This window comes from Salmo salar, chromosome 04 (assembly GCF_965601325.2).
Source record: "Salmo salar chromosome 04, fSalSal1, whole genome shotgun sequence".
NCBI lineage: Eukaryota > Metazoa > Chordata > Actinopteri > Salmoniformes > Salmonidae > Salmo > Salmo salar.
Genome location: NC_138294.1, coordinates 90,244,637 through 90,255,029, shown reverse-complemented (window position 1 = coordinate 90,255,029; position 10,393 = coordinate 90,244,637). Strand labels below are relative to the sequence as shown.

Genomic DNA, 10,393 nt, shown 5'->3' with positions numbered 1-10,393 from the left:
ATTAGGGGTTGTGGTGTAGCTAGGTGGTTGTATTAGGGGTAGTGATGTAGCTAGGTGGTTGTATTAGGGGTTGTGGTGTAGCTAGGTGGTTGTATTAGGGGTTGTGATGTAGCTAGGTGGTTGTATTAGGGGTTGTGATGTAGCTAGGTGGTTGTATTAGGGGTTGTGGTGTAGCTAGGTGGTTGTATTAGGGGTTGTGATGTAGCTAGGTGGTTGTATTCGGGGTTGTGATGTAGCTAGGTGGTTGTATTAGGGGTTGTGATGTAGCTAGGTGGTTGTATTAGGGGTTGTGATGTAGCTAGGTGGTTGTATTAGGGGTAGTGATGTAGCTAGGTGGTTGTATTAGGGGCTGGTAGTGATGTAGCTAGGTGGTTGTATTAGGGGCTGGTAGTGATGTAGCTAGGTGGTTGTATTAGGGGTTGTGATGTAGCTAGGTGGTTGTATTAGGGGATGTGATTTAGCTAGGTGGTTGTATTAGGGGTTGTGATGTAGCTAGGTGGTTGTATTAGGGGTTGTGATGTAGCTAGGTGGTTGTATTAGGGGTTGTGATGTAGCTAGGTGGTTGTATTAGGGGTTGTGATGTAGCTAGGTGGTTGAATTAGGGGTTGTGATGTAGCTAGGTGGTTGTATTAGGGGTTGTGGTGTAGCTAGGTGGTTGTATTAGGGGTTGTGATGTAGCTAGGTGGTTGTATTAGGGGTTGTGATGTAGCTAGGTGGTTGTATTAGGGGTTGTGATGTAGCTAGGTGGTTGTATTAGGGGTTGTGATGTAGCTAGGTGGTTGTATTAGGGGTAGTGATGTAGCTAGGTGGTTGTATTAGGGGCTGGTAGAGATGTAGCTAGGTGGTTGTATTAGGGGCTGGTAGTGATGTAGCTAGGTGGTTGTATTAGGGGTTGTGATGTAGCTAGGTGGTTGTATTAGGGGTTGTGATGTAGCTAGGTGGTTGTATTAGGGGTTGTGATGTAGCTAGGTGGTTGTCTTAGGGGTTGTGATGTAGCTAGGTGGTTGTATTAGGGGCTGGTAGTGATGTAGCTAGGAGGTTGTATTAGGGGCTGGTAGTGATGTAGCTAGGTGGTTGTATTAGGGGCTGGTAGTGATGTAGCTAGGTGGTTGTATTAGGGGCTGGTAGTGATGTAGCTAGGTGGTTGTATTAGGGGTTGTGATGTAGCTAGGTGGTTGTATTAGGGGTTGTGATGTAGCTAGGTGGTTATATTAGGGGTTGTGGTGATGTAGCTAGGTGGTTGTATTAGGGGTTGTGGTGATGTAGCTAGGGGGTTGTATTAGGGGTTGTGATGTAGCTAGGTGGTTGTATTAGGGGTTGTGGTGATGTAGCTAGGGGGTTGTATTAGGGGTTGTGATGTAGCTAGGGGGTTGTATTAGGGGGGGCGGTGGTGTAGGGTGATGTAGCTATGTGGTTGTATTAGGGGTTGTGGTGGTGTAGCTAGGTGGTTGTATTAGGGGTTGTGGTGTAGCTAGGTGGTTGTATTAGGGGTTGTGGTGTAGCTAGGTGGTTGTATTAAGGGTTGTGGTGTAGCTAGGTGGTTGTATTAGGGGTAGTGATGTAGCTAGGTGGTTGTATTAGGGGCTGGTAGTGATGTAGCTAGGTGGTTGTATTAGGGGTTGTGGTGTAGCTAGGTGGTTGTATTAGGGGTTGTGATGTAGCTAGGTGGTTGTATTAGGGGTTGTGATGTAGCTAGGTGGTTGTATTAGGGGTTGTGATGTAGCTAGGTGGTTACATTAGGGGTTGTGATGTAGCTAGGTGGTTGTATTAGGGGTTGTGATGTAGCTAGGCTGTTGTATTAGGGGTTGTGGTGTAGCTAGGTGGTTGTATTAGGGGTTGTGATGTAGCTAGGTGGTTGTATTAGGGGTTGTGGTGTAGCTAGGTGGTTGTATTAAGGGTTGTGGTGTAGCTAGGTGGTTGTATTAGGGGTTGTGATGTAGCTAGGTGGTTATATTAGGGGTTGTGATGTAGCTAGGTGGTTGTATTAGGGGTTGTGGTGTAGCTAGGTGGTTGTATTAGGGGTTGTGGTGTAGCTAGGTGGTTGTATTAGGGGCTGGTAGTGATGTAGCTAGGTGGTTGTATTAGGGGTTGTGATGTAGCTAGGTGGTTGTATTAGGGGTTGTGGTGTAGCTAGGTGGTTGTATTAGGGGTTGTGATGTAGCTAGGTGGTTGTATTAGGGGTTGTGATGTAGCTAGGGGGTTGTATTAGGGGTTGTGATGTAGCTAGGTGGTTGTATTAGGGGTTGTGATGTAGCTAGGTGGTTGTATTAGGGGTTGTGGTGTAGCTAGGTGGTTGTATTAGGGGTTGTGATGTAGCTAGGTGGTTGTATTAGGGGTTGTGATGTAGCTAGGGGGTTGTATTAGGGGTTTTGATGTAGCTAGGTGGTTGTATTAGGGGTTGTGATGTAGCTAGGTGGTTGTATTAGGGGTTGTGATGTAGCTAGGTGGTTGTATTAGGGGTTGTGGTGTAGCTAGGTGGTTATATTAGGGGCAGGTCATGTGTGTACATGCGAGCATTATCAGTCCGGCCGTGGTGGAGGATACGGGGGCCGGTTCTGGTGGGCCGGTCTGGATCAAAGTCCAGGGCCATTCCGCCCCTGCTCTGAGACACTTTGTGGATACGGGCCCTGAAGAGATAAGCTTTGTGTTAGCATTAAGCACAATAGTGATGGATCCACCTATTCATCCTATGTTCTTAGGGAAGGCAGCCATATTGTAGACCTATCAGAGTTTTGAATTAAAAGGCAAGCAAAGGAGGTAGAGGCTCAGGAAAGTGGCTGGGCTTGTTTTCACATAGATCCAGATAGAAATACAGTAGAAATTAAACAGTTATGGCATACACACATTCATCACTTTCTGTGTCTCACGCTCACACACACATACAAAGAACAGTGTGAGGGTCACATAGTGTGGTAGAGGGTGCTGACAGTCCATTTTTTCAGCCTACGTGGGGGGGGGGGGGGGTGTCCTTCCATACTGCTGTCGTGTTGCCACGGACATCAGGTAGGGCATTGGCGAAGGGGCGTGACCAGCGTCAGGAACTTTCCCCCTCTGCCAGCCCTGATTAGACGGAGGAGAATGCAAGTGTTCTGAGGGGGTGTGTCCACACTTACAAGGCCCCTCCACTCCGGTCCTGAGGGACTCGGCCCTGCTGGTTGAGACAGAAGTAGTCAGACAGGGGGCATTGTGGGATAGCACCCTCCGTTTCTTGGAGGACTCGTCAGCTGCTACCAAAGGAGGGGTTCCACGGTGGGCATCGCGGGAGCGGTAGGGCTAAGATCCCAGCCACTCAGGTCATTGGCCGACAACTCTAGACAGCCCAGTTTAGCCAATGAGGCAGAGCGCTTCATCAGGGAGGGCAGGGTCAGTCCAGCCTGGCGAATCCGGGCCTCTACCTCTTTGGCTCTCTGCCGGTCGCTGCCCTTCTGCCTCGCCTCCACACCTTCCCCCCACAGATGGCCCACACACTTGGGCACCATGGGTCCACCCTCGCTCTACTGGCGAAGGAACACCCCCATCTCCCGCGTCTCCTTCATGATGTCACCGCGTCCTCGTCCCGGGAGGCTACCCCAGTCTGTGCCCGACTCGAACTCAGTCATCCCCTCCAGACAAAGGAAGTCCATGGAGGACAGGGGGGCATAGCAGAGGGAAGTGTGGTGAGGGGTGATAGGGGTAGGGTGGTGGGAGGGGGTGAGTGGGTGAGTGGGAGGGACAGGGGAGTTGGGGAGGGGGAGTCATGCTCCTGCCTCATTCGCTGCTCCAGGTGTCTGGTTACGTGGCGCACAGAGCCCATTGCCCAATCACCAGAGAGAGGGACGGGAGGAGAGTGGGAGACAGCTTTCATCTCTTTTGCTTTGTCCTTCACTTCCTATTTGACAGCCTTCACTTCCTGCTGTGACTTTGCAACTTTCTCCTCTACTTCCTGGTTTGACTGACGCATGTCCTGGTCCTGGGAGAGGCTTGTAGACTCTGGTTGGCTGGAAGGACCCGGGGAAGCGGCCACAGTGTGCCTCAAGGACTCCAGTTCTGTGACTATGAGGTGAACAGAGACAATGCTCTCCTGAGAAAAGAGAAGAAAAACAAAATAAGAATAAAATATAGAAGTAGTCTTCACATTGCAAAGTTGGTAACTAAAGTTAATTTACAAAGATCATTTTATTTTCAAAGTTCGCAAGTTAATTTTCTTAAGCTGCAATATGTATCTTTTTTGGGGCGACCTGACCAAATTCACATAGAAATGTGTGTTATAGATCTGTCACTCATTGAAAGCAAGTCTAAGTGGTAGATCTGTTCTGTGCTCAATTTCTATGCTTCCCGTTCTTAAGGTTAGTTTTTGCATCTTTTACTTTCAGTTTTGTACACTAGCTTCAAACAGCTGAAAATACAATATTTTACAACAGTTTAGATGGTACAATGACTCTACACTCCTGCTTGTTTTGTCAAATATAATGGGAATTATTAGAATTTTATCAACCAGGAAATGGCAGAGCGAATTCTGCATTTTGCAACTTTAAAAAGGTCCAATGCAGCCACTTTTATCTCAATATCAAATCATTTATGGGTAACAATTAGACATCCTCTGGTACTTTGGCGACCTAAGAAAGTATTTTTTCAAACTCACACTTTGGGCTGATGTGTAGGTCTGCTGCATAATCTATGAGCAGAATTACTGTCTTACCTCAATTAGCCACGAAATCCCTAGTTTGAAAGCGACTGTTTTCTTGAAGCTGTGCTGCGCCATTTTTCCTACATTTTCTCCCCACGTAGGCCACCCCCCTAGCAATTAAAGTTCTAGCCAATGAGCTCCAGCCCCTCCTTTTTTGATTGACAGCTTGCAAGAGGCCTGCTAGCGTTATCCAATGAGGTTGCAGGGTGGGTTTAACGGCTCCGTGTACACCACAGCGAGAGAGCGCGATGGATGACATGGTGCACATACTGTATGTGACGTAGTATGCAATTGTCGGGGACCACTTTTGGCTCGTGAGCGCTACTTTCAGAACAACTGGCTAAAAAGTATACAAAAGTACCGGAAAAACCTTACTGTGATCATTTTCAATTAAATTATTAAAAATAAACAATTTGTTTCTTATCAAAGGGAAATGATCAGACTGTCTGGGAGTGGAGGGGGAAACCCTGAAAATGTGCTGTTATTGGTCTATTAACTGATGGACTGCCTGGTGATGTCAGAATGAAACCACGGCAAGATGACTGGGAATATGGCTACAGTGTAGCTATTCCCTCCGTAAGGCAATCAAACAGGCAAAACGTCAGTACAGAGACAAAGTGGAGTCGCAATTCAACGGCTCAGACACGAGACGTATGTGCCTCTTGGGTAATTCAGACAGCTGATTGAGGACCTTATTACTGATGAATATGTTCATTTTTTTATGACCGTGTTTTTCTTTCTGCTTGACTTTTGGATTTATATTTTGATGTTTGTATTTTCTGTAATTTCTGTAATTCAGGGCTGATCTGTAAAAAAAAGAGACCTTGGTTTCAGTATGACTCCATGATAAAATAAAGGTTACATGAAATTAAAATAATTCCCGTAAAGAACTGGGTAAAAAAAGCGTTCCAGTTCCCCTCCGCTTTCAACAAACTATAAAAAGGACATGGAATTGCAGGAGCTTGTCTCCTTGAATGAGTTCAAAGCTAAAGTCTAAACTATGGTGGACAAAGTGGGGTGCTGTTTTCACCCCAGAATGCATCACACCTCCCCAAATAATTATTGCCTGTTCAATGTGTAAATGGATGTTTTTAAACTGCTTTGATTTTAATGTTGTCTGAAACTTGGTGTGCTGCTATTTTGGCCAGGTCTCTCTTGGAAAATAGATTGTTAATCTCTTTGAGACTAACCTTGTAAAATAAATACAAATAGTGTCACCCTCTTCCTCTTCTCGACCTCCTCCTCCGTCGCCTCAGCAGAGGGGTCCTCCTCCTCCTGTCCTGGAGCCCTTGGAATGGGCTGAGGAGTCTGCTGCAGTGCCTGATCAGAAAAGCAGAGGGTCCTCCCATCCTGAGTCAGGCCCTGGAACTTCTCTCTGGCGCTGAAGAAGTTGATGTGGTCTGTGCTGAGAGCCAGGGACCCCTCTGCGACAGAGTCCTGAGGGGGGGCACTGGGCTGGCTGATGAGCACCTCACTACTGGAGGGTTGTTGGGGTCCTGAACTGTCCACGGTCTAGTTTCTCATAAGGCACTGGTGCGTACTGCTCTTGGGATCCTGCTGTTTGTGTGCTTATTACCGGGGTCCTCAACAACAACTCAGGCACCTGTGACTGGCGGGACTTTGGCATCAGGCAAGTTGGAGGACGGCTCCTTGGCTTTTGGAGTCTCATCTGCGCTGGAGGGGGTAGGGGAGAGGGGGAGGTGGTGAAGGGAGGGGGGCAGGTCAGGGCGCCCGACCGCCACAGTCTCTGCCACGGTGGAAACACCAGGCACCATGGTGGCTGCCCGCAGCCAGGGTAGAGACTGGGTCGAGGGGTCCTCAGAGTCACACAGGCCGTTGGACAGAGGGGGGGACGGAAGACACACAGACCCAGCCAGGGGAGCACTGTCTGGGGGATCCAACCCTCGGGACTCCCCCTGAGAACCAGTGGAGGGACTAGTACTAGCTGTTGCTGAAGGCTTCTGGTCAACAGTATGGGAGGACTGGACCCCACTGCCTACTGACTGGACCCTACTGACTGGACCCCACTGACTGGACCCTACTGACTGGACCCTACTGACTGGACCCTACTGACTGGAGCCCACTGACTGGACCCCACTGCCTACTGACTGGACCCTACTGACTGGACCCTACTGACTGGACCCCACTGCCTAGACCCTACTGCCTAGACCCTACTGACTGGACCCCACTGCTTACTGACTGGACCCTACTGACTGGACCCCACTGCCTACTGACTGGACCCTACTGACTGGACCCTACTGACTGGACCCCACTGCCTACTGACTGGACCCTACTGACTGGACCCCACTGCCTACTGACTGGACCCTACTGACTGGACCCTACTGACTGGACCCTACTGACTGGACCCCACTGCCTACTGACTGGACCCTACTGACTGGACCTCACTGCCTACTGACTGGACCCTACTGACTGGACCCCACTGACTGGACCCCACTGACTGGACCCTACTGACTGGACCCCACTGCTTACTGACTGGACCCTACTGACTGGACCCCACTGACTGGACCCTACTGACTGGACCCCACTGCCTACTGACTGGACCCTACTGACTGGACCCTACTGACTGGACCCCACTGCCTACTGACTGGACCCTACTGACTGGACCCCACTGCCTACTGACTGGACCCTACTGACTGGACCCCACTGACTGGACCCCACTGACTGGACCCCACTGCTTACTGACTGGACCCTACTGACTGGACCCCACTGACTGGACCCTACTGACTGGACCCTACTGACTGGACCCCACTGACTGGACCCCACTGACTGGACCCCACTGCCTACTGACTGGACCCTACTGACTGGACCCCACTGACTGGACCCCACTGACTGGACCCCACTGCCTACAGACTGGACCCTACTGACTGGACCCTACTGCCTACTGACTGGACCCTACTGACTGGACCCCACTGCTTACTGACTGGACCCCACTGCCTACTGACTGGACCCTACTGACTGGACCCTACTGACTGGACCCTACTGACTGGACCCTACTGACTGGACCCTACTGCCTACTGACTGGACCCTACTGACTGGACCCCACTGCCTACTGACTGGACCCCACTGCCTACTGACTGGACCCTACTGACTGGACCCTACTGCCTACTGACTGGACCCTACTGACTGGACCCTACTGACTGGACCCCACTGCCTACTGACTGGACCCCACTGCCTACTGACTGGACCCTACTGACTGGACCCTACTGACTGGACCCTACTGCCTACTGACTGGACCCCACTGCCTACTGACTGGACCCTACTGACTGGACCCTACTGACTGGACCCTACTGCCTACTGACTGGACCCTACTGACTGGACCCCACTGCCTACTGACTGGACCCCACTGACTGGACCCCACTGACTGGACCCCACTGCGTACTGACTAGACCCCACTGCCTACTGACTGGACCCTACTGACTGAACCCTACTGACTGGACCCTACTGACTGGTCCCCAGTAGCAGCTGACTGGTCCCTAGTTGTGGAGGTCAACTGAGCTTCAGTCCTAGTCTCCTGGTTAGTGTTCAGTTTATTTTCCTGGTTAACTGTGGTATTGGGCTGGCTACTGGACCATACCACCTTCCCTGCACTAGAGGGGTTCCCACACTCAGAGACGGACCGCACCACCTGCTCTGTGTCGGAGGGAGTTTCCAGCGGCTGCAACAGCTCCTGCAGGGTAGGTACGGCGGGACTGTTGCCCTGGTTACAGGGGTCGAAGCGGCCCACGGTGTGGGGTTGGCGGGCGGGCTTACACAGCGGCTCGTGGTGCTCTGATAGGTCGCTGTCCGAGTGGGAACGCCACAGCTTGTTGTGCCTCTGCTTACTGTGGGTGAAAGAAAAAAGGTAGAAGTGGCAGAACAAGAGGAAGAAGAGAGATATGTTAGTCAATGCTAGTAGGTTCCTCTATCCAGCTACATAGCAGACTACATAGTAGGCTACATAGCAGGCTACATAGCAGGCTACATAGCAGGCTACATAGCAGACATTCCTGAGGACAGGGAGACTGGCTGCTCATTGGCTAGGAGATGTAGTGTGCTACCTATATCGCCCCCACTAGAATCCCCATACTTTAATAAAGACAGCTTCAAATCAATCATTTCTACGCCCAGGGACATGTACTAGTCTGTGGCGATCTAAATGCCAGAACCGGTCAAGAACCTGACAGCCTCAGCACACAGGGGGACAAACACCTACCTGGAGGTGACAGCATTCCCTCCCCCATGTGCCCCCCTAGGCACAACTATGACAACATAACCAACAAAAACGGGTCACAACTTCCTGCAGCTCTGTCACACGCTGGGTATGTACATAATCAATGGTAGGCTTCGAGGGAACTCCTATGGTAGGTACACCTATTGCTCATCTCTTGGCAGTAGTACTGTAGACTACTTTATCACTGACCTCAACCCAGAGTTTCTCAGAGCGTTCACAGTCAGTCCACTGACATCCCTATCAGACCACAGCAAAATCACAGTCTACTTGAACAGAGCAATACTCAGTCATGAGGCATCAAAGCCAAAGGAACTGAGTAATATTAAGAAATGCTATAGATGGAAGGAATGTAGTGTGGAAACGTCCCAAAAAACAATTAGGCAACAACAAATTCAATCCCTTTTAGACAACTTCCTGGACAAAACGTTCCACTGTAATAGTGAAGGTGTAAACTTGGCAGTAGAAAATCTAAACAGTATATTTGACCTCTCAGCTTCCCTAGCAAATCTAAAAATCTCAAATAATAAACTAAAGAAAATTAACAACAATGACAAATGGTTTGATGAAGAATGCAAAAACCTTAAGGAAATTGAGAAACCTGTCCAACCAAAAACATCGAGACCCCAAAAACCTGAGTCTACACCTTCACTATGGTGAATCACTAAAACAATACAGAAATACAGTACGGAAAAAGAAGGAACAGCACGTCAGAAATCAGCTCAATGTAACTGAAGAATCCATAGAATCTAACCACTTCTGGGAACATTGGAAAACTCTAAACAAACATGAAGAGTTATCTATCCAAAATGGAGATGTCTGGATAAACCACTTCTCCAATCTTTTTGACTCTATAACAAAGAACAAACAGCAAAAACATATACATGATCAAATACAAATCTTAGAATCAACTATTAAAGTCTACCAGAACCCACTGGATTCTCCAATTACCTTGAATGAACTACAGGACAAAATACAAACCCTCCAACCCAAAAAGGCCTGTGGTGTTGATGGTATCTTCAATGAAATTATAAAATATACAGACAACAAATTCCAATTGGCTATACTTAAACTCTAACATCCTTAACTCTGGCATCTTCCCCAATATTTGGAACCAAACACTGATCACCGCAATCCACAATCCGCGAAAACAAATTTGACCCCAATAACTACCGTGGGATATGTGTTGGTTGTTGTTAGATGAGTGTGTCCTGTGTTGGTTTTTGTGAAGTATTTTTGTAGCCGCTGATCTGAGGTATGCGTGTGCCCTTACAACGCAGTGTGTCTGATTATTGATATTGTGTACTTACGTTTCTATTCTGTTTTGTTCCCAGGGGGAAGGGGAAGGCACCTTGGGAACGCTTAGGCAAGAGGCCTGCGGGCATACATATACCCGTAGTATATACTCTGTCTATGTACACTAGGTAAGACCTGGGCATACATATACCCGTAGTATATACTCTGTCTATGTACACTAGGTAAGACCTGGGCATACATAT

The 10,393-nt window shown here is 49.0% G+C and overlaps 1 protein-coding gene across 1 annotated transcript in view; it reads right to left on the bottom strand.

The window, feature by feature from the left end:
- Window positions 1-1,403: 1,403 nt before the first annotated feature.
- The window catches only part of LOC106603982 (protein phosphatase Slingshot homolog 2), a 58,674-nt gene continuing 49,684 nt past the window's right edge, over window positions 1,404-10,393 (bottom strand). The window contains exons 14-15 of the mRNA XM_082974806.1: window positions 5,857-8,508; window positions 1,404-4,060 (exon numbers count right to left, since the gene is read on the bottom strand). Coding sequence (XP_082830932.1) covers window positions 8,112-8,508 — 397 coding nt within the window. The 3' untranslated portion in view covers window positions 1,404-4,060; window positions 5,857-8,111. The remainder of the gene's footprint in view (window positions 4,061-5,856; window positions 8,509-10,393) is intronic.